This window comes from Lampetra fluviatilis, chromosome 18 (assembly GCF_964198595.1).
Source record: "Lampetra fluviatilis chromosome 18, kcLamFluv1.1, whole genome shotgun sequence".
Lineage (NCBI taxonomy): Eukaryota > Metazoa > Chordata > Hyperoartia > Petromyzontiformes > Petromyzontidae > Lampetra > Lampetra fluviatilis.
The window spans coordinates 5,276,492-5,302,523 of record NC_136292.1 but is presented as its reverse complement, the minus strand read 5'-3'; the positions used below and the strand labels follow the sequence as shown (position 1 = coordinate 5,302,523).

At 47.4% G+C, this 26,032-nt stretch overlaps 1 protein-coding gene across 1 annotated transcript in view; it reads right to left on the bottom strand.

Annotated features, from left to right (window-relative positions):
• The window catches only part of KCNH1 (potassium voltage-gated channel subfamily H member 1), a 142,464-nt gene that overhangs the window by 105,839 nt on the left and 10,593 nt on the right, over positions 1 to 26,032 (bottom strand). Inside the window, exon 2 of the mRNA XM_078864413.1 lies at positions 22,757 to 22,880. Coding sequence (XP_078720539.1) covers positions 22,757 to 22,880 — 124 coding nt within the window. The remainder of the gene's footprint in view (positions 1 to 22,756; positions 22,881 to 26,032) is intronic.

Genomic DNA, 26,032 nt, shown 5'->3' with positions numbered 1-26,032 from the left:
AACGTCGTGAGAATTATTTTATTATGTTTTATTTTTATTATTTTATTATTTCCATTCTACGTGACTTTACCGAAAGAACCAAGAAGACGTCGTACCTCTACATTCGAATGAAGATGTCACCACGGCCTAGGGCAGTGATGCCCACCGTGTCACGGTGTTGACGTGGGTGCCAAAGGGCCACGGGGCCTGCGGCCGCCACTCCTTCACCAAGCACGCGGGAACCCGTGGGGAGGAAAAACTCTCCACCTTATTGCCAAAGCTTCTTTGCTCGCCATTGAGTGCGCGCAAGGCGACATTTGGCACGTGCCATCGGGGTTCCCCTTCGTAATTCGAGCGGCCAGTGACAGTCGCCGTGGGCCAAATCGGCACCCTTCCGTTGAGACTCGACGACCGTAAATTGCTTTGACGGAGGTTATCCCCCCCCCCCGCGGCGACTTGATTGTTTTTAAATCCTTTATATAAAGTTCGCTTGCTTGCGTGCTTGCGTGCTTGCTTGCTTACGACCGTGCAAATCTTGCGGTCGTTTTTTAACACACTTCCCGTGATCCAATCGAGCTGACATTTTCCACACAGACTCGTTGTGCGTGACAATTAATTTTCGTGAAAAAATGTTTTCCAACATTTTACACTGTTTAGGGAAAAAAATTTGAATATTTAATTACAAATTGCTTAGGTGGCAGCCATCTCAAGCCAGAGGACGAGAGGACTCTAGCCGCCACGCATATAAAGGATTTAGAGTAAAAAACTTAGTTTTTACGGGTTAATTTTTTAATTGTGTGGAATATAGTTAATTATAATTGGAAAGAAAGCGGATGTGGTGTGTTATAAGATAGATAATGCTTAATGCAATGTTGCAACAATAGCGTTAACACGAAAAACACTGTGATTATTGTGTCGGAAAGTATGTTCGCAAGGGAACCGTAATGCGGTAGATGCAAAAGGGATACAACAATAATTGCAGATGTCCGTTGTGAGATTTGAAAACGGTAGCTTACATTGTGGTAGGGTATCGTAAATTTGTAGACAGGTTAGAGCAGCGCTGGGTGTTGATGTGCCAAATGATCAGGCCAAAGGTCAATTTGTTTTCAACGTCTCAAACCCGTTGGCATAAAGTACACTTCGCCAGCTTTCAAACAACAAGTTTGGAAACAGGGTGGAGCGACCTGGGATGAGTTCTTCGGACAAAGACGCATTCACACTTCATACACAGAGATTCGCTTTCCAACGTCGGCTATGAAGAAGCTCCCAGCAGCGCGTGAAACGCAACGTCGGACGCCGTGCGACAACAAACCCCGTCAACGCATCGGAGAGCCACGCGGCACAACCGCCGTAGCCCGAGCCGGAAGAGTGCAGAGTAACCCAGGCAGGTGGTGGTGGCACAGCGGTAGAGCGAGTGACTCGCTATGGGATGGTTGCGAGTTCACATCCTTGGCTTGGAGGTTGACTCAGCCCATCATCTACCCAGGGTGGATTAAATTAAATTTCGATTTAAAGCTTTCGTGACTGCAGGGATTCATGTTCTTGGTTCGTTCGGTAAAGGCACGTAGAATGGAAATAATAAAATAATAAAAATAAAACATAATAAAATAATTCTCACGACGTTTCGGCCACAACGCAAGCAGCCGTCCTCAGGCGGAGAACAGGTCTGTCGAGAAGACAGAGTCTGTCTTCTCGACACGTCGTGAGAATTATTTTATTATGTTTTATTTGGTATTATTTTGTTATTTCCATTCTACGTGACTTTACCGAAAGAACCAAGAAGATGGATTAAATTAGTTCCACTTTTGTGGCGAAGTCAACAGTATTTATCCTACTCAGTAGTAGTTATCCTGCGTAGACACCTTCACCCCGCCATAGAAATATGGAATTTCCACCATTGACTCAGAGCTGTAAACTGGAGGATGAACCACCAATACCTCAAGGCTCATTCTATCACAACATCACTTCGACTCTGAATACCGATTATCCACATTATCATTATTATCATCACATAGACTGCAATGCCTAACAGAGATGTAAATTGGCATTTTTATGGCAACATAAGAGGGAGGCATCTATTGATTGGCAGACATGTACATCCGGTCTGGGTGTGGCGGAGGGCCCTCATGGGGTATCGCTTTAGAGACGCTCCAGCGACGATGCAACATGCTCCCATAGTTGCGCACATCGACAAGATCGCACGGTCCGTGTGTGTGTTTTTTTAAACTGGGAGTGCGTGCGACAGCAAAAGCGGTTTTGGCTTAGCATGTCATTTTCTGTGCAAAGCAACTTTTGATGCGGCAAGATGAACAGTTGCCTGTGCCCGTAGCCAGAAGCCTAATAACGCTGAGCACCTTCCTGCACGCATCTCTGGATGACGATGAATAACACTGGTCAACAACACACTTTTTCTGGCATAAGGTATTCCAACGGTTTTAAGGTAATTTTGGGGTGCTGATTCATTCCAAATCTGGCATCAGTTTTTGTCTATCACATCAGGTTTTTGAGATATTTAATATAGCATTTTCAATAAAAACTGCAGAAGAAAAATATTAAATAGATGTGGATATCCACATAAAATGATATTGTAAACACACTATCCTAAAAATACAGCACCATATTTTAACACTAAAGCAGTCACTGACTCGCAACAACTTGCAATCATAAGTGACAGAGTTAATTTCGGGTAAAATCAATGAAAATGGGGTATGCCGATAGCATAAAAATGAGATGTGATAGAGCAAATCTGAGATCAGATTTGGAATCAGCACCCTGAAATTAGTCTAAAACAGCTGCAAAAATCCAGGCCAGAAAAAAATGTTTTTTCTTTTGTTGACCAGTGTAGTTTACCTTCGTCGCAAAGGCACCGCTTCCCCACCACTCGTTTTACTAAGCAAGCCCACGATGATTGCGTGCCGTTCGATCAAAGTGTCGGTACTGGTGTCAAGCCCGATTGTGTTGTTGTTGTTGTTATGGTTGTGATGTTATTTCTCTTAACAGTGTCAGAAGGCATCTGGGCCTGGAATGTAAAAATAGGACAAATAACAAATGCTGCCGTGTGTGTCGAAAGAATTTTACTTATTCAAGGATTAGTTTCGTCTGTTAAAGGCAAGACCGATGATTATAATTAACAGTGAAGCCATTCAGATGCAATTAAGACAAGGCATGCTAACGTTGCTCTACAAAAGGCTACTTTTTAATTTCTATAGCTTTAAATTTTTCATGGTTGATACAAACAACGCGAATCCACGGGGTGTTGTACATTTGAGATCATGTACGTTACTACGATAATGAGCCAAGAATGTATGTTTGTGTGTAACGTGCGTGACGTCACTACACATGCTCCTCCCCCCATCATTAATATTCATGAGCGTGTGACGTCACTCCACATGCCGCACCCCCCCCCCATCATTAATATTCATGAGCGGGTGGATTGTTACATTCACGCAGACGGTCGAGCGGAAATAATTTGGATTTCGAAAATTCGCTTTAAGTTTGACGTTTCTCTATTGAAAGTGAATCTAATAAATAATTCTACGCAGCAACAAAGTGCATTTGGTGTCTTTATTTATTTCTTCAGCACTTGAGACAAAAGGTAAGTCTAATTTATGTTTCTACATTATGGCAAAATATACATTTCTGGGTGATTGTCCAGATATTGTATCGAATTCCAATTAATTTCAACCCCAGCGACCGAAAACAGAATCAGAGCAGTGAATTTGACCAAATTGAAGGTCAGTTATATACAGTGCTACAGTGAAATGCAGTGAAGTGTTTGCTCACATACTTTTGTGCAACATCCACTGCCATTAAATTTACACAAGATACAATTCTACTCTGCGCAATGTTTTCATAAATACCAGGTAAGGCCCACTGAGCTATATAAAATTACTACGGATGGAGAAAGCATCTCTCTTTGTGACATCTTCCCTTATCTATAACTGTTTAGATATTCAGTCTATATCCCAACCGCCATCGTCAATGTGTTTTTTTTTGGTGGTGTAACATGACAAAAAAATACAAATATATTTAGCATTTTACCAGGTAAGGCCCACTGAGCTATGTAACTCGTTTGCACAAGCGGCCTAGCCATGAATATTAGCTCAACGAAGTGGCTTACCACGTGGAAATGTATAGCAGCCAAATACCAAGAAGATGAATCCTTGCAGTCACGAAAGCTTTCAATCAAAATTCAGCCAAATACTCTTCGGTTATTTCGGTAAAGTCACGTAGATAGAAAAATAGCTAATAAATAGCTAATAAATAGCTAATCAAAATAGCAGCCAAATACTCTAAACGCATGTTTCTAAATGTGGAAGGAAAAACCAGAGGACCTGGAGAAAAAGCCACGTGACCACGGTGAGAACACGCAAACTCCCAATATACAGACGTCAGGTCGGGATCGAACCCACGACCTCCTGTACACCAGGTGAGGTAGTTAACATCCTGCCACTGATGTCAGCCGTGACCAGGAATCTAACTCAAGCCAGGATTCATTGTGAAGTGTGTCAACCACTGCACCGCAGCTCCCCGAGCATTAATTTACGTACCACAGTAATATCATTTAGAGCCCGTTGTAAATCCACTGCTGGATGAAGGCCTCGCCATGCTGTGTCGTTCATGCAGGTTGTTTGACCATACTTCACTACACTGGTCATTATGGGTTGGTGGCCGGACTGGTTCAGATATCCGCCCCCTCTCTCTATTTAGGGCCTCGACACAGAGACGTGGCTTTCTCTGTGTGCCTATGCTTGTTCCCTCTCTATGTATCTCTGTGATATCTGTCTGCTTAAATGTCTGTCTATATGTTTCTGGTTCTGTGCTTCATCTCTCTCTCAAATTTAGCATTCTCAGGAAGAATGTAATCAACCAGGTAGGGTGTTGACTGTTATGTTATCCGACTCGCTGTTGTATTACATTCCATTTCTAAGTATACTAGATTTGTGTTTCTATTTCATTTATACCTGATGATGATTGCTTGTGTTGCAATCGAAACGTCGTATGCTAGTATGCAATTTATTATTTTCTCTTTATACGTCACTTTACCGAAAGAACCAAAGAGTGGTTCAGATATCACTTGCCAACTGATGTCAGCCCGCACTTGCCCTGCTGTGGTCAATCCATTGCTGGATGAAGGCCTTTCAAAGCCGCTGCCACCCCTGCTCACGATGCGGCGATGAAACAACCCACGGAGCGCTGCGGTGGTGACATGTTAACTACCTCAGCTGGTATGGAGGAGGTCGTGGGTTAGATTCCCACCCTGACGCCTGCTGCTGTATATTTGGAGTTTGCGTGTCTCTCTCTCTCTCCCCGTGGATTTTCCCCGGGGTTTTTCCCTCCACATTTAGAATCAACATCACGCGTTTAGAGTATTTGGCTGCTATAAATGTCCACGTGATGAGCGCACTCAGTCGAGCGATCATTTGCGACGGCCAGGTCGCTTCTGACAATAGCCATGTAGCTCGGTGTGACTTGGCTCGTAAGATACAAACAAGTGTAAAGTGAAAGAGCCAGAGAGCACGGATTCCTGCAGTCACGAAAGATTCAAATCTAGATTGTAAAGTGTACAACGGACTGATTTCATCGCACGAGCTCCTCAGCGGACGTCCTCTCCGACGACGCGTTCCGTTCCTCAGCGGCCACTCCATGGCCCTGATGACCACCGTCCATCATTCCCTCCGGCGGCTTTGTCCTGCCCAGGCCCAATTACTTCCCTGAACAGTTTGAATGATGCATTTAACCTCCATACGATCTCTCATCGACATGTTCCCCTTTATGTCTCTCAATGCCATGCCGTGCGTGCATCCGTAAATGCCACTTTGCACACTCTTCGGTTTTGTATATATACACACATACATGTATATATATATAAATAACAGGGTTCGTACTGACCTCCACAGCTAAACGAGCCAGACTGCAGATCGTTTATCCGAGTTTGCCAATAGCCGGTATGGCCAATACATCCCTAAATGCCTCTTTGCACACTCTTCGGTTTTGTATATACACACATATATATAGATAAATAACAGGGTTGGTACTGACCTCCACAGCTAAACGAGCCAGACTGCAGATAGTTTATCCGAGTTTGCCAATAGCCGGTATGGCCAATACAGATAACTCGAGCATCAATACTTACGCCATGCAATACACATTACACGCATTCGTCATGGCCATGCAAGCTGCGTGTTACTAAAGGCATCAGCCACCACATGGCGTTTATGCAGTGAAAGAGGACTTGTCCATTGAAGTGAAAAGCGTCGGCACGCCCACCCCACCCCCAAAATTATGAGTTATAAAATAAATTGCCTTAGTAAAACAATCTCAGTGATTTCCTGCTGCTCAAATGAGCACTGCAGCGATGCTCACTCCTCTGGTACTCGTTTTATCTACCCCGGAGGGATGATGGCAATGCCCAAAACTCGAATAATTAATGGGGGGGGGGGGAGATTTTTCTACCGTGTTTACAGGAGCAGAAAAAAACCTCATGCTATAGAAGTCGTGATTTGCAAATGTATGACGAAATGTTGAACGTAAATATACCACGTGTTTAAAAACGTTCTCATAATAATATTCAGGAAAGGTTTCTATTGTCCTAATCACAAAACACAATCGGTGTAATATTAATTATTTAGAATTTTTAATTAAATCATACCCGTGCATTTGTAACACTGCATTCCACACAGTTTGAACATCCCGTGCATACCACCTCATATAATGGGTGAGCATGATTAATTGATTAATCAGTTAAAATTACTTTTTATAATTGATTGTCACAATAGTCAATCAATTACCGCTCTCCACCACGAAAGGTGAAAGGCCCTAATCTAATTATTTATCTCGATTTCTCTCTGTACCATCCTCTAGCAGCCCGGGATTATATTTGAAGGTCATAGTTCAAGGTCACAATGTGCCCATACCCAAAACTCCGTCATTGTTGTGTTTGCCTGTCTCCGTGATATATTGCGAACTGTTTGACCAATGTGGAGAGAATTTCTAGGTAATATCCAGCACAACAGACTTTTGGCCGGGATTGCTTTTCAGATGAGAAAGCTCAAAGGGCAATGCCGCGTCATTCCTATGAACAGTGAGAGAGAACTGGGAGCCTGATCCCATAGTACTGTAGGAAGTGGAATTTTACCGATAGATTCCTCTCCTCTTTAACGGAGGTAGGTTGAGCAAATAGGCCAACATAACCACTGCCAAAAAGTATGATCGGTGTTTCAAAATGTTCCAAGTGCATACCGTGCTAATTTAAATTTCCCTGGAGACAACGGCCCAGTTGGGTGGAGCGGTGGCACAGTGGTTAGCCAGCGCACCGCGCAATGAACCCAGTGAACTGAGAGTCTGATTACCCAGCCATGGCTAATGTCAGTGGTGAGTGATATATGAACCAGTCCTGGGCCCATCCTTCACCAACCTGAACCCACCACCAACCTGAGCCCACCACCAACCTGAACCCACCACCAACTTGAGCCCACCACCAACTTGAACCCACCACCAACCTGAACCCACCACCAACTTGAGCCCGCCACCAACTTGAACCCACCACCAACCTGAACCCACCACCAACTTGAACCCACCACCAACCTGAACCCACCACCAACCTGAACCCACCACCAACTTGAACCCACCACCAACTTGAACCCACCACCAACTTGAACCCACCACCAACCTGAACCCACCACCAACCTGAGCCCACCACCAACCTGAACCCACCATCAACTTGAGCCCACCACCAACCTGAACCCACCACCAACCTGAACCCACCACCAACTTGAACCCACCACCAACCTGAACCCACCACCAACCTGAACCCACCACCAACTTGAACCCACCACCAACTTGAACCCACCACCAACCTGAACCCACCACCAACTTGAACCCACCACCAACCTGAACCCACCACCAACTTGAACCCACCACCAACCTGAACCCACCACCAACCTGAACCCACCACCAACTTGAACCCACCACCAACCTGAACCCACCACCAACTTAAACCCACCACCAACCTGAGCCCACCACCCACCTGAACCCACCACCAACTTGAACCCACCACCAACCTGAACCCACCACCCACCTGAACCCACCACCAACTTGAACCCACCACCAACCTGAACCCACCACCAACTTGAACCCACCACCAACCTGAACCCACCACCAACTTGAACCCACCACCAACCTGAACCCACCACCAACTTGAACCCACCACCAACCTGAACCCACCACCAACTTGAACCCACCACCAACTTGAACCCACCACCAACTTGAACCCACCACCAACCTGAACCTACCACAAACCTGAACCCACCACCAACTTGAACCCACCACCAACTTGAACCCACCACCAACCTGAACCCACCACCAACTTGAACCCACCACCAACATGAACCCACCACCAACTTGAACCCACCACCAACTTGAACCCACCACAAACCTGAACCCACCACCAACTTGAACCCACCACCAACTTGAACCCACCACCAACCTGAACCCACCACCAACTTGAACCCACCACCAACCTGAACCCACCACCAACTTGAACCCACCACCAACTTGAACCCACCACCAACCTGAACCCACCACCAACTTGAACCCACCACCAACCTGAACCCACCACCAACTTGAACCCACCACCAACCTGAACCCACCACCAACCTGAGCCCACCACCAACTTGAACCCACCACCAACCTGAACCCACCACCAACCTAAACCCACCACCAACTTGAACCCACCACCAACCTGAACTAACCACCAACCTGAACCCACCACCAACTTGAACCGACCACCAACCTGAACCCACCATCCCTTACCACCATGGTAAGGGATTTGTCAAACAACCCATATAACCCAGATAGCACGGGCAGGAGGCGTTCATCCAGCAGCGGATTGAAAATGGGCTGTAATACCCTTGATCTTTCGGTAAAGTCACGTAGAAGGGAAATAAAATAATAAAAATATAACAATAAAATTCTCACGACGTTTCGGCCACAACACAAGCAGCCGTCCTTAGGTGAAAAAGGATGAGCGTTTTGAGCTATCTCAATTATAAAAGAGGGATGATATCGTCATCTTCTCAGCCGACAAGGGCAATGCCACGGTCATCATGGACATATACAATAACAACATTCAAGACCTACTTAATGATGGTAGCTATACAAAAAAATTAAGAGATCCCACCAAAAACGAACAGTATCATCACTGATTCGGCTTCATTAATTGAACAAACCAAGCGGTTTTCCTTAAAACCCTCTGCTGCTCGACCACCCAGATTGTATGGCTTACCAAAAATCCACAAAGAAGGGACACCCCTTCGTCCTATCGTCTACACCATTTGCTCACCCACCGACAAACTGGCCCGGTTTCTGTCTGAGACCTTACAGCCATTCACTGGTAGGACCACCTCTTCTGTTCTTAACTCTGCTCACCTGCTATCGTTAATTAAAGACATCTCACTGTCCTCAAGTGATTTGCTCGTTAATTTCGACGTAGTTACTTTGTTCACCAAAGTTCTTATGCCTGACACCATTGCCATAATTGAAGGCTTGGTCCAACAAGGACTGAATGCTGATGTACCAGCCCTGGTGAGACGCTGCCTCACCAACACTTACTTCACCTGGAATTGAACATTCTACAAACAAGTTGAAGGCACCCCAATGGGTTCTCCCTCATCTCCGGTTGTAGCCAATGTTTTCATGGAAAAATTTGAGACGGACGCCTTCCAGGCATCCACTCTACGTCCGTCCTTGTGGAAGATGACACGTTCGTCATCTGGCCACGTGGCCGACCAGCTCTGAACCAATTCCTCAACCACATCAATTCCATACACCCAGCCATCAAATTAACCATGGAGGTGGAAAAGGATGGCAAGCTACCATTCTTGGATGTTCTAATCGAAAAGAGACCAGATGTCTCAATGGGCCACTGTCTACATGAAAGCCACCCATACTGATGCCTACCTAAAACCTGACTCCCACCACCATCCATCCCAGAAGAATTCCCTTATCAAAACTCTACACCATAGAGCTCGATGTATCTCCGACCATCATCACCTAGCCAGTGAACTGAAACACGTGCGCCAAGCTCTCAAGATGAATGGATATTCGGACTACACAATCCGTAAAGCTATCACTCCAACCGTTGGGAAGGAGCCATCTGAGGACCCAATTAAAACCATCACCTTGCCATACATAGCAGGGGTCACCAAAATTATTTCCAAAATCATGAGCAAACACAAGATCCAGTTTCGATTTAACACAGTGCATAAAATTCGTGATCTGATCCCATCTATGAAGGATGTGATCCCTGACATGCAATACCCCGGCGTCTACAAACTAAGCTGTGTCTGCGGCAGTAGTTACACTGGGGAAACTAAGCGACATGTCTCGGACCGTGTTCGTGAGCATAAAGCAGATTTGAAACACGGGAGCACCAACACTTCCGCCGTGGCTGATCATTGTTTTAATGCGGTTTGCTCACACGAAATTGATTTCTCTAAGACGAAGGTACTTATCGACAAAGATTCGTTCATGAAGCCATCCATATATACAGACACAGACACAATTTCATCCGAGAGGATAGGTACAAACTCAGCAATCATTGGAAGGACATCATTAACCAGTTTAAGTCATAACTGGCTCTGATTTTTCCATCTTGTCACCTTCCGATGTTATTAAGATGGGACGAGCAATTCCAGTTCTTGTGGTGTCGCCCGTGCATTGGGCGTACCACAAGTTGTTATTTTTCCACGGATTATGCATCTACCCTTCCGTTCATTACCATCTCTGCTTTCTCTCCACGTATGCTGGCCCCAGGACACTTGTGTCCCACCCACTTCATTCTGATACCAAGATGCTTGTGCTACACCCATTTATAACCTTTAATAAGCAATATAAAAAAAAATATTAAAACGCTTTATGAAATGTACTAGTAATGGCAGAACTCCACGACTCCAGGAAGTGACCCCGAAGCTTGCCACAACGTAAGGGACCGTGGCCAATTACAGCCAAGGTCAGTTGACCATGGACAATTAGACCCAAGCCGGAACTTAACATATAAAAAAGAATGTTTAAAGATATATATATAATTTATGATAGAATATAGTATTGTCATCAGTATGACATGAGTATATCAAGTTTGCAGTCGATACCACATTGGGAAGTGGGTTAAAATTGAGTTACAAGATTTGAGGATACAACAACGAGTGGGTTAAACGAAAGCGTGTAAAAACTGCTTGCCTTCAGTGGCTCCTCCCCCTTTTTTAAATCCTTTATATTTAGTTCGCGTGCTTGCTTGCTTGCGTGCTTGCTTGCTTGCTTAGGACCGTGCAAATCTTTCGGTCGTTTTTTAACCCACTTCCCGTGATCCAATCGAGCTGACATTTTCCACACAGACTCGTTGTGCGTGACAATTAATTTTAGTGAAATTTTTTTTCCAAAATTTTACACTGTTTAGGGATTTTTTTTAAAATATTTAATTACCAATTGCTTAATGCTGGCAGACAATCATCTGACCCATAGGTGGCAGCCATCTCAAGCCAGAGGACGAGAGGACTCTAGCCGCCACGCATATAAAGGATTTAGAATGAAAAACTTTGTTTTTACGGGTTATTTTTTTCCACCTGATGACGGTTGCTTGTGTTGCGATCGAAACGTCGTAGTTTGTTTATTTTATTTTTTGAACCTATCCACGTGACTTTACTGAAAGACCCAACGAATATAAATAAACTTTTTGTTGATCCATACATGTTGCATGCAATAGGGTCATGTGACATACGCAGAGCCACTAGTGTGCCCGCTGCATTCGTCGCAATGGTTACGAGAATAAATTTTTCTTGAATTTACTCATTATCCTGACTCACGATAATTAATTGAATCGTGGGGGTGCTGGGCGCAAGGGAGGGGGGGGGCGCAGGGGAGGGGGGGCGCAGGGGAGGGGAGCGCAAGGGGGGACGCAGGGGAGGGGCTGGGCGCAGGGGGGCACAAGGGAGGGGGGACGCAGGGGAGGGGGCGGACACAGGGGAGGGGTGGGCGCAGGGGATTGGTGCAGGGGGTGGGTGCAGGGGGTGGGTGCAGGGGGTGGGTGCAGGGGGGGGGCGATGAAGGGGCACGGGGGGGGTCAGAGGGGGAGTTGGGGCGCACGGGGGGAGGCGGGGGTGAGGGTTAATCTTTTATACCTGAAATAGATACACACGGGGTATCTTTTTTAAGATAATATTTGCAGATTCACAAAAATAAATGTATACAAAACCGAGATGCCTATTGCATGGCACTGCACAAACGCTACATTAAAGTAATGGGATTCACTCCCGTGCCAGACACAATGGCCGTGTTCATTTTAATATCCTTTGCATCTGAGGTGTTGCGTTTCCTCATCCATTACATTATAGATGCTGCGTATAACATCGTGCATACTAATAATAGCCTTGCAGAGATGGCTTTTTGTTTTAAATGTGTTCAATCACATTTTCGTTCACATTTTACATTAAAATTGTACTTTGCATGGCAGCGCACGCAATGGGAAAACAAAGAGCAATGGTTATACAACGCGACATTGCAAATATACACAAACAGAATTGAATCGATTTGGAATTAAATGTTTAATTATCATGAATGTTTAACCAGCATACGCTGTACAATTAACTGTAATGGGGCGGGGGGGGGGGGTCAATATTGTAAAGATGCATGTATAATCTATTAAGATTTCATCATTTGAATCATCGCAACGTGCTGCTGTTACGTATATTTTTTTCGCCCGCTTCATTTCACGCACAATTATTCGGACGATACATCTCCACAGATTAGTAGTGTATCCTAAATCACTTAATCCCTCGCGCAGCTTTATTTATTTATATATATATCGTCGAGAATCATTCCATATTCCCAGAGGCAGTTGTTTTTTTACGCCCCACCTGTGAGAACCTCCCGGATAAGAATCTGCCTGGTAAAACATTATTGCCGCACGTGATGTGAAATAATTGTAATGACCGGTAGTTTACGGCTGACAGGGAGATGAGAGAGCCGAGTCTGGGATAGATATTCCCTCCGCAGTTATGCTGGGGCTGTACGCGGCGCCTCGAACTAAAACAAATAATGCGGCAGTACATACCGGCAACAACAACAAAACGACACACACACAAATATATGAAATGTACATAATTATGATACGAAGTGGAATACGATATGTAGAGTACAATGCCTATAAAATGCATTTGGATACCACTGTATGGTATATCGTATACGTTAAGTGAACTAGAATACTGTTTGTAGTATATTATGTATTTAACTCGCACCAAAATACGCTTGAATGTTTATCAAGGTAAAGGTGCGGCCCTGCAATTGCCTACCAGCGTCAGCGCCGGTGGAGATCTCTCCACTCGACGGAGCTCTTCCAGACAACTCTGAACAGGATTCGTGTTGGCCTACCCTTCTTACGCTGGCCAGACGACCTGCGAGTACCCACACTTGACCCCACCACACCACCAGCCACCCTGCTAAACGACTAACTGTGGTTCGGGGCGGGGGGAGGAATGGTGAGAACTCACCAACTCAAGGGGGATAGCCTCATTCGCAAGAGTGACCTGGGACGATACTCCTGAGGTCAATAGGGACGATCGTCCCGGGTCACTCAATAGGAGACGATGATTGCTGCTGTGTCAAAGTGTCGACGGAGTGGCGTGCGTGTGGTCGAGCTGCTGCGGCGCGCGGAGTAGCAGTGACGAGCGAAGCCCCGCACCCTATCGCCAGGGCGAGACCACCCAGTCAAGGTGTGGACATGTAGAGGCGTTGTACATGGCACCTTGACAAGGCGGTGTGGTTGTGGGTCCCATCAACGCCATCCCACCAGCACAAACTCACCAAGACACAACCTTCACACGTATCGTACATGCCATCCAGTACTTGTTTTTTGGGGGGTTTGGTCACTACGCAATGATGTGGCCAAATCTGTTTTTCTTGTCATAAGACCTTTCACCACCCGACGCATCCCAAACAAATGTAATGTCCACGTGTGCAAGCGTTTAACTTCGAGACAATTTAAGAACGGACTCTCGACAACTAAATGTGGGGCGTTGTCTACGAAGCGAAGCTTGAAATAACGACATCAACCATCTGCAGGGGGAAAAAACTGAAGTCAGAATGTCATGACGATGTCGGATTGTGGAGGAGTTTCCCTCAATACATTTTGGCCAGATCGCTACGTGGCTTACCGCTAAAAATCAATAAACGAATGATATTGCCTGTGAAAATCCACACGTTAAGTTCACCGTAACGGTGTCCACGTGCATCTATGCTTATTTCCGATGTCTTTACCAGCAAGTTCATGTACATGAGTGGATGCTGTCAGCGGTGATGGAGGAGTCTTGCGTGCCTCTTATTCGGATTATAAGATTGCAGCCGGAATGTTTTGATAGCACAGCAGCAATTCAATCCATGTCACATCGACAAAGGTCGATGATTCCAATGAAATGATGACGATTAAAATCTTGAATCACGCGGATTTGTCCCCATCGCAGTCACCGTTGGTCAATCTACTACCGCACAGTACTCGATAAAGGCCTCCCCAAAGCCAATGCCGTCTCTCGCAATATTGTGGCATGATAATCCCCACAGCAACTGCACATGCGCCGATTTCATCGCTCCGTCTCCTCAGTGTTCGTCCTCTTGAACGCGCGTTTGATTCCTTGACTGCCACTTAATCGCTATTATTTTACATGTAACATGCCTAGTTTTTTTTTTATTACATATCCTCTCTCGCATCATACATTGACGGGTAGAGAGCAACATTCTGACGTTCCGGGCAGCACTCCGAGGCGCATGGACGGTGTTACACACTGCTGCACTTGCTGCTGCTGCTGCACTTGCTGCTGCTGCTGCTGCACTTGCTGCTGCTGCTGCACTTGCTGCTGCTGCTGCACTTGCTGCTGCTGCACTTGCTGCTGCTGCTGCACTTGCTGCTGCTGCTGCACTTGCTGCTGCTGCACTTGCTGCTGCTGCTGCACTTGCTGCTGCTGCTGCTGCACTTGCTGCTGCTGCTGCACTTGCTGCTGCTGCTGCTGCTGCACTTGCTGCTGCTGCTGCACACATCAGACTCATCACAGCTGGTGGGGTGGGATTTTCGTTGGTGGTGGCGGGGGGGGGGGTTTGGCCGGTCATTGCCGTTCTGGGTTGAGGAGTTTAAGACAATTAACATCTCGCCACCAGAGCCACGGTGGCGAGATGTTAACTCCCTCGCATGTTATACAGGAGGTCGTGGGTTCGATCCCGAGACCCTGTATATTTGGAGCTTGCGTGTCTGTCTCCCCGTGGTCACGTGATTTTTTTTCTCCAGTTCCTCCGGTTTTCCCCTCCACATTTAGGAACATGCATGTCGAGTATTTGGCTGCTATAAAAAAAGAACATTTTCATGACAAGCCACTCAGCTGTAAGCCACTCAGTTGTGGTTCATGGTAAAATAAAAGTCGTTCTGTTTTAAACTGTTTAGGAATGAACCCTATTTTCATGCGTACCCTTCTTCCCTTACCTCTGAGCTTATAGCTCAAATGCTCCATGCCCGTGATTGGGCCTAATGAATTCAGCCATTGAGTATGAGAGGTAGGGGGGGGTCTTGATTATTATTGCACGTACTCATTATGGTTTTCCTGGCCGCTATATTGAAAGTCCTTACCAAAAAGCGTTCTGGTCTCGGGTCAGCCCCGCTTTATCATCTCTTTTGGGTGACATATCCTGTCCAATGATATTAACTTGCGTTAGCAGTTTGAAATATTTATAAATCGATGCTTGGGTTAGGTCAAAAATGTTGGGTGCAAAAACCCACGTGTTCGGTTTAAATAATAATCATAATTGACACATCTCCAGTGCCTTTCACCCTCGAGGTCACGAGGCACTGTACAACAGGCAAAGATCCCCCATATAGCCTTTAACAGACTGCTATGGCAAGTGCTGTCAGCGAGCACCTATGAAGGCCGTAACAAAACACACGCACACACGCATGCTCACACCAATCATATCCAACTCCAAAACAAAAGGATTCGAGATATATAAAACGCCCTTAAAATATGTCGGAAGCATGCATTGAGATTATTTTTTATTATTTTGCTGATATCAATTTAAAAATGATAAGCCACTTTGTTCAGCTATCACTTGCGGCCTGGTTGCTTCTGAAAAAGAAGCCAATCCCTCAGTGGGCTTTGCCTGGTAGAATCGGGATGGTTTAGTGTTGGATTTGTATGTGTTCGAGTGATTCGTTTACCGTTCTTGTACGTTGCACTACCATCATGTTTGTGTATTGTGTGTGTTGTCGTAACGTTCTTACTCGCCCTGACTGGACATCTTTGATAAAGAGCTTCATAGTTTCGATTTAAAGCTTTCGTGACTGCAGGGATTCATCTTCTTGGTTCTTTCGGTAAAGTCACGTAGAAGAGAAATAATAAAATAATAAAAATAAAACATAATAAAATAATTCTCACGACGTTTCGGCCACAATGCAAGCAGCCGTCCTCAGGTGAAGAACAGGACGCTGTCTTTCCGACAGACCTGTTCTTCACCTGGGGACGGCTGCTTGCGTTGTGGCCGAAACGTCGTGAGAATTATTTTATTATGTTTTATTTTTATTATTTTATTATTTCCCTTCTACGTGACTTTACCGAAATAACCAAGAAGAGCTTTAGAGTTCATCGAATTTCCACAAAATCAATAAATATTCTGATTCTGATTTGAATAAAACGAGGGGGTGAGAGTCAGCAGAGCGATCTACGGGGGAAATGGAGCCGGGGGGGGGGGCGGTCACTCCATTGTCGTACAGAGAGACATGGTGACCTCGGCACACACAACACAACAGACTTCCACTCCTTCTAGAATCCACGCGCACCTCTTGCTGTCTCTCAGTGTTGGCACAAGCATGACTCTCTCCATACTGTTATGCGCACTCAATGTTGTTTTGTTTGTTACTGACCAAGTTTTATGAACCAAATGTAATGTACATGCCGTACTATTGCCCCGTCAATCTGATGTTTCGCGTACTATGAATCATAAAAGGTTTATTTGCGTACATCCAATGTTCCTCTATCCAGGACAAGATACTTGCTCTAAGCACTGCTGTGTGATCGAGTGGCCGAGCGGGCAAACAGGCAAAACGCAGAGGTTAATGTTGAAGGCCAGCAAAGTGGCATGGCATTCACATTAATTACCTGTCGTTCACTGACAGCCTCCATTTATATGCAATGACCAGTTTAACAATTGCTTTGCTACCAAGAGGTTTATGTAAAGCTACCAACTTTCTAAGAGGCTCAACCGGAACACGAAATGTGAGCTGCCAGCCCCTGCCTTCATCAGTCTCGGCCCACTTTTCAATAGCCACAACCACTCCGCTGCTAGCACTGCCCACAAAGTGACCAGCCACACCCACTCGACTACTGGCACCGCCCACACGGTGACCAGCCACACCCACTCGACTACTGGCACCGCCCACACGGTGACCAGCCACACTGACTAGACTACTGGCACCGCCCACACAGTGACCAGCCACACCCACTAGACTACTGGCACCACCCACACAGTGACCAGCCACACTGACTAGACTACTGGCACCGCCCACACAGTGACCAGCCACACCCACTAGACTACTGGCACCACCCACACAGTGACCAGCCACACTGACTAGACTACTGGCACCGCCCACACAGTGACCAGCCACACTGACTAGACTACTGGCACCGCCCACACAGTGACCAGCCACACTGACTAGACTACTGGCACCACCCACACAGTGACAAGTCACACCCACTCGACTACTGGCACCGCCCACACGGTGACCAGCCACACCGACTAGACTACTGGCACCACCCACACAGTGACAAGTCACACCCACTCGACTACTGGCACCGCCCACACGGTGACCAGCCACACTGACTAGACTACTGGCACCACCCACACAGTGACAAGTCACACCCACTCGACTACTGGCACCGCCCACACGGTGACCAGCCACACCCACTAGACTACTGGCACCACCCACACAGTGACAAGCCACACCCACTAGACTACTGGCACCACCCACACAGTGACAAGCCACACCGACTAGACTACTGGCACCACCCACACAGTGACCAGCCACACCCACTAGACTACTGGCACCGCGCACACAGTGACAAGCCACACCCACTAGACTACTGGCACCACCCACACAGTGACCAGCCACACCCACTAGACTATTTGCACCACCCACACAGTGACCAGCCACACTGACTAGACTACTGGCACCGCCCACACAGTGACCAGCCACACCCACTCGACTACTGGCACCGCGCACACGGTGACAAGCCACACCCACTAGACTACTGGCACCGCCCACACAGTGACCAGCCACACCCACTAGACTATTTGCACCACCCACACAGTGACCAGCCACACTGACTAGACTACTGGCACCGCCCACACAGTGACCAGCCACACCCACTCGACTACTGGCACCACCCACACAGTGACCAGCCACACCCACTCGACTACTGGCACCGCCCACACGGTGACCAGCCACACCCACTCGACTACTGGCACCACCCACACAGTGACCAGCCACACCCACTCGACTACTGGCACCACCCACACAGTGACCAGCCACACCCACTCGACTACTGGCACCACCCACACAGTGACCAGCCACACCCACTAGACTATTTGCACCACCCACACAGTGACCAGCCACACTGACTAGACTACTGGCACCGCCCACACAGTGACCAGCCACACCCACTAGACTATTTGCACCACCCACACAGTGACCAGCCACACTGACTAGACTACTGGCACCGCCCACACAGTGACCAGCCACACCCACTCGACTACTGGCACCACCCACACAGTGACCAGCCACACCCACTCGACTACTGGCACCGCCCACACGGTGACCAGCCACACCCACTCGACTACTGGCACCGCCCACACGGTGACCAGCCACACCCACTCGACTACTGGCACCACCCACACAGTGACCAGCCACACCCACTCGACTACTGGCACCGCCCACACAGTGAGCAACAGCGTTCCTCTCTCTCTCTGATGGTGGCTCTGCGGACTTTCCTGTCATCTTCATGCTTCTTTTTTTACAATAAAAATTTTGTAATTTGTCCGATTTTTATTTTGTAACTGGATTTTGCCCCTTGACATTGATTATGATTGTGCACTGTTTTCGATCATTTTTAAGCAATGAGGTTGTTTTCATTCTCAATTCCACATCTGTTTTTTTATTGCCCTGATTTTTGTTTGCGTCATTGCTGCACTTGCTGTTTTTGCTTTTGCCTCCTTTTTTTAGCGAACCAAGGTCACATTTGGCACTTCAGTTCTCAGCTGGTTCAACAAGACAAAATCACCTCCGCGTTGTGCCCATATCACGAGTCGGGAATGAGGCCACGCGTGCGTCATATTTTAAACCCAGACAAAATCACGATGTTTACAAATACCTCGGTGGGGAGAGGGGGGGGTTGCGTGGTGGGGTGGGTGACAAAATGGGACAGCCTCGCTGGACGTTTAGTAGCTGTCGGTTGACGAGGTCACATTCTCGCGGTGCGAGCAACAACATTTCACGAGATCTGCACTGTAATAAACAGAGGTGTTTTGCGCAGACATAAAAAACAACACCCAGACAGCAGCAATAATCCTATAGCCACGTGCTCACAGCCAGCTTCCGCGAATATCCCGTCTTTCACCAAGCCTTTTTGGATAACTCACAACAGTGGGGGGGGGTGGGTTGTCACGGTACGAGCTGTCAGCATGTGCACACATGCATGCACTGAGCCCCCCCCCCGCCGCCGCCGCCCACACACACAAAGCCCCTACGGCCCCCCCCCACACCCCACGCTACCCCCCCCCCCCAACACAGAGTCCGCATGCCGGAGTCTGCGTACGCAGATTGCGAAAAGCTGCAGGCAAACACAAACTTGTGCGCGAAGCACGAAGCAGCGCACGACGCAGCAATATGCATCGTGTACCGGTGTTGTAGGTGGTGTGGAGGCACTGATGTATGCCGTGACCTACTGCAATAGAAACTCTATAGAGTCAAGCAATCCAATAAACTCTTTCGGGTTTTTTTGTGTGTGTCTGCTTGCGGTAATATATTAAACCCACGCAAACGTACATATACATGCACACACGCGCGAATATACTCTCATACCTACATACAAACATGCATGTACTCTCATACCTACATGCAGACATGCATGTGTAATGATTTCATTTAGAGCTGTCCAGGGCTGAGCTCTAACTGAAATCATTACACATCCATGTATGTACCGTAGTTAAGGCGGTGGTGGGGTCTGGTGGTTTGACGTTTGGACAATAAACACCGTCTTTTGTGAAGAATTAAGCTCTCAATAAAAACCACTAGATCTTGAAATGTGAAGAATTATGTCACGTCGTTATAATCCCAGACTGGGCTCTCTTTTTACTCCTTCGGATTTTCTCGACCGGAAAATAAAATTGAAAGAAAAAAACCTCCACCTCGCAACCTTCAGAGAGTAATTGCATCACGTTAACGTGACGTTACAAGCAGACCGCCGCTCACGACGCTAAACCGATGGGGTTGCCACAATTTCACCGAGGCCCACAGTCCATGGCTCGGCGTCACCGTTCGCTGTCAGGACAGACGAGTGCGCAGAGGTCGACCTCCCCGTGACCGATACGGGCACGCCGAGGCATCCCAAAGGGGGGCCAGGGACCTCGCCCCTCATCAGCATCAGCCGTCCTCTATCTACCGCTGGATCAAAGCTCCCACCCCCCTCACCCCCTCCCCCCAACCCCCCTCGTCACCATTCGTCACGGTCTCGCGACGCCGCGATCCATCTCGCTCCTGCACGCGAGCTGAGCTCTTGGCTGCTGCTCCACAGTGGTTGGTGATTTCTTGTATGTGCGTGCATGGATGGATGTATGAACTTCTTTTGCACCGTACGTAGCCAACCGTGCAAATCGGAGGTAGCGGGGGAAAGGACAACAAACTAAAGGCATAATAAACGTTTTTGGGTTAGATCTAACCCAAAAACGTTTATTATGAATACTATTGGTCGCGAAAGCCTACGTGTTAAACAAACTAAAGGCAGTTCTTGTGTCCGTTTTCTCGTTGAGGCTGTTACTAAGCCACTAGTATCGCTCGTCGGCCATCACATCATTCTCTTGAGCGATGTGTCTGGCTTAAGGTCGCTTTATTTTTCTGAACAAGTCCGTAAAATGTGTCTAATTTCCATGTAGATCATTTCTATTTTTTTTGTTTTTGTTATAGATTTCCACGTGATAAGCCACTTTGTTGAGCTATCATTTGTGGCCAGGTCGCTTCTGAAAAATAAGTGAATCTCTCAGTGGGTTTTACCTGTTAAGATTTAAAAAAATAGTTTAGTTTGTAATTTTTTTTAAGTGATTTTTTTACTTCTCCTATGCTTTGCACTCCTGTCGTGTTTTTATATTGTTTGTTGTTGTCACATTCTGACCCGCCCTGACTGGACATCCGTAAAAAATAGCTTAATATATAATCGGATTCCTCCGGTACAAAGAAAAATTTTGACTCTGATTTGTGTTCCGCGTTCCGTGCCCTCTATCTCTCTCTCTCCGTTTCCCCCTATAATTTCAAGCGCGCACATCTCCATACTAACACAGCAATCACTTTGTCACGATTAAAACACCACTTCTAAGAAAGAACTATCTACATTAGCACCCACGGCGTTGTTAATTAGTGCCCCGCAAGTCGCGCAACTGGAACTGGAGCCCAAGGGTTCTGAAAATTCCCAGATGCCGAGTTACAAAGGGGGTAGGGAATTGGCCAGGAGGGGGGCTATTTAATTCCTTACAAGAGGGCCCATGCCAACCACACTACCCTCAACTTATGAGTACATCGCTATCCTACTGAAACTGGCACTGGTCATTCATAAGTGAATTTACACTTTGACAGCCAAGGTCGTATTGCTCTTGTTGTTGTTGTTATCGGTTTGTTGTTGATACTCTATGTTGACCGCAGGCACCACTGTGGCCTAGGATTCTCGCTTTGAAGGATTGCACCTCGTTTGAGATGCCACGAGGCACGGCGCTACAGTATTTGTGAAAAATGTGTCTAGATTCTAGAGATTTCACTTTTCAGTTGAAATTGTAGAAAGCTATTTTTATAAACGCACACACGCGCGCACACGCGTGTCAGCAATTCTAGCCTGCATTGAATATAAACATTTGGACAGCATCAGCACTCCCTCCAACATAATAACACCGACAGAGTATACCCACAGTGCATGTCAGAGGAAAGACGGCAATACAAAGGTCAACCTACCGTAGAAAAAAAAGCAAAGGGTGTCCACAAATAATCGGAAAATAACAATTAAAAATACAACCAAAGAAAAATCAACAAGGCCAACAAGGAATTATTGAAATTCCAAACCCAGTCACAGTACCGGGCAAACGACCTCGTGAGCTCAATCCTTTCCCTTAAAAATACATCCGCCTGTCCTTAGAAGGCGGCTTGCTTCGCTCCGCGTGGCCGGCTGTGGAATCCCCACGGTCCCTTGTGGGCCCTGTGGCTTTCTATTTTAATTCTAGATTTGAAGCTTTCGTGACTGCCAAGGATTCATACTCTTAGTTTTTTCGGTAAAGTCACGTAGGTAAAAAATTAAATTAAAATTAATTTTAAAAAATTAAAAAATATTAAATGAGAATAATATTTTTAATTTTCCCCGCGCGCGTGGCCCAATCTCAGTGTGCAACCCACCCCGCCCGGTCCACCCCCCGCACGCGCACGCACGCACGCACGCACCTGCACGTACAGCTCTTCTGCATCACCTCTGCGCGGTGGTAGCCAGAGAGCTTGCAGAAGCCGTCATTGCTGTACACGATGGGCCAGTCGACAATTTGCGCGTTTCCCAGCAGGAAGTTTGCGTCTGCAGATTCGGGAGACAAACAGAGCTTGGGTTAGTTGCGCAGAGGGCCTTGCAAGCAGCGGGTTAAACATCGCCGCCGCCGCCGCCGCCTCCGTGCTGTTTCAACAAATGCCGCTGGTATGCAGCGAAAGAATAACAGCAACAACAACAGCAGAAGAGCATTCACCTGGGAACATCACATGGGTCTTGCGACTCATTCGTGCAGAGAAATAGTGTCTTCATCACGAGTGGTGGCAATGTGCGGGTGCGTGTGCGAGACGCGGTGCGGAGGAGCGTGTAGTCGTCTATTGGCGAGCGAACTTTGCTACGAACACTGCGACCCGAGTTTCATTGCCGCTCAACGACCAACAATAACAGTGGCAAATGAAAATGAACCGGTCGACTCAACCTCACGCGCGAGTACCTGGTGCAGTGCGTTAAACGTCAACATTCGGGAGACAAAGGCGGCCGGGCGTTGTGTTGGCCACCCACCCAGTCGGGTGCCGTCCCCCCCCCCCCCCCACTTCGCGTGTGCTCACTAAGAGCAACTTTGCCCCAACTGTCTGTAAAACAGGCTATACGGGGGATCTTTGTCTCTGTGCGAGACGTGCCATGGGTAACGGTGGTAATCCGTGGGTGGATTATCCAGGTTGCGAATTAACGTTGCTCATTCGCTCGTTTGTTGTTGTTATTGCTTTACCACGCTCGCTGGTTTCACTGTGAGCTGCTCCTCACTCGTCGAGGGTCAATGGCTCTGTGGCCACGTGGCCGAGAACACGTCAGCAAGGCAAAACATTCCTTTAAGAAGCAATAAAACCAGACGACGTCGGTCAATGAAAATTATTTCCATCGTTTAACTTGCATCTATTTGTTTGCGTTATCCGAGTTCGATTGCGGTCATTTTCTGACATCGGGGCGACGCATATCTGAGCTCGGTCCTGGGCCCTCTAGCAGTTTGTCTCAACGTGAAATGAACGCCTGGCGCGGTGTGTGTGTGTGAACATTGGGCTCTCCCCTGCCATTGCGCCGAATAATCATGAGGTCTGCCTCCTTCCATAAAACCGTTGTGCCTTGCGATGTCGCGAACTAACCGGTTAAATAAAAAATAAGAAGTCAGGATTATGCTGACGTTAATGAGAAGCAGAGCAGATAGATACGTTTCGCCCGACTGGTTTTATTAAACGTAAGTCATTTTTCTCTGCGTGTGCCATTTCATCGCGACGATGATAAATAATAATCATAATCATCATCATAACAGCAGAAGCCGAAACAAGACAACAACAAGGAATTTAAACTGTGATGAGCTCGTGTTTGGAAGAAAAGGAAAAAATTCCATCCGAGGAATGAGTTCGATTTAATGAGTAGACAAAAGTGATTCTAACATTTAACGAGCAGCGACAGCGCATATATGACATCACCAGTGTTTCTGGGTGAGGTCTCTCTGGTGACTATTACGAAGATAGCTTGTGCTGTAATGTGCAAGTGTGTGTGTGTATACATAGCGTCCCTTGAGGGGGTACGGGAATATATCGAAGTGCAGCGAAATGCGTAATTAACTCGCAATGCCTCATACGGAGATGCATCAGTTGCTAAAATGATCTCTCAAAACGAAAGTCGTTTTTTGACACTCTCACGCATGCATATTATCTGCTGTGACATCATATATTTATCAGCAACACGGACACCTACAGGGGGACAATGTGATCGAAAGCTGAACAATATGCAAAAAGGAACGCAGAGAACACATTCCTGCGGAGGGAGCTGGTAGGAACGTTGGGTTGCTCGGTCAATGGCCAGGGTCAACGGCGGCGTGGTGTATTTCGCAAATATGCCCGACTGTGAGGGCGGGCACAAGCCGGCGTGAGTAGGTTAAACGTTGAGTTTTATAAGGGCACCACGGGGTGACCAGCCCCTCCCCACCCAGCCCCACCCCTCCCACCCAGCCCCACCCCACCCAGCCCCTCCCTACCCTCCCCACCCAGCCCCTCCCCACCCTCCCCTCCTCACCCAGCCCCACCCTCCCCACCCAGCCCCTCCCCGCCCTCCCCAACCAGCCCCTCCCCACCCTACCCTCCCCACCCAGCCCCTACCTCCCCACCCAGCCCCTCCCTGCACGACGGACACAATAATCCCCTGTGGGCTGGTGTAACCAGGAGGTTCCTACCAGTATAAGCGTGCTTTGGGTTTGTACCTAGAGACGGAAAGATGAGCACGTGGATAGAAAAAAATGAAAGTTGGAGACGTCACTAAATTGAAGACGTTCGCCGATGCTGGTTGCACCTACAAGCGAGCGGAACGTCGTGCCAAACTGCCAAACCGGCGAAGCAACAATAACATTGGCACGTTTGTTCACGCGACAACTGTATTCATGTGGCTGTGTCGGGTGGAGGAGGGCGTACAACGCAACAATTGTGATCGTGGGACGAATGGGAGGCATCACCCGCCCTTGACGGCGACGGTGTTGGTCTTAGACCTTCATCAATCAGTGGATAGACCACGGCAGCGGTGTTGTTCTCGTTCATACTGGTCGTGCTTTGCATCTATAACTACGTGTGTTTGTGTGTGTACTGAATGTGCATGAAGAGTACAGGATTTTTTATTCATGATTCAGATGGAGCGATACAATCAGTCCGCGCTCTGGAGCGACATCGATCTTGGCATCGCACGATCGCATCGATGGCTCTAGCTCTATGGGATGGAACGGGGTGAAGGAGAGGGGAGGGGGTCATCCAGCAGTGGATGAATCGTGGCTCATGACGGTGACATACTCACTATCTGCGAGGTTTCACCACCCCTGCAGATGTTCACAAAGGGCATGTGTAACTGGAGGCACAAACTTGCCGTGACATGCCTGTTTGATAAACAAGCCGCAGGGTCAACTTGAGGGCCGTTAACTCTCGGTTTATCCGGGTAACGGATTCATCGGCGAAAACAAAAATACGTATCGAAAAATTAGAGTACTTTACTGTACAGTACAAGCGTTCCATTCCGACGAGTGGCTTTTTTTTGGACGCACGCTGCTTTCCCTCGCAGTGTCAGCGGCACCACGATCGTGACTCATTGACCAATTACTTAAGATGCAATAAAAGCACGGACAGACGACGTCTTCACCGCTCCCCCCCATTCGTCGTAGTTAAGCAATAAGCAGGTTCGCGTGAAGCCTAATGTGCACG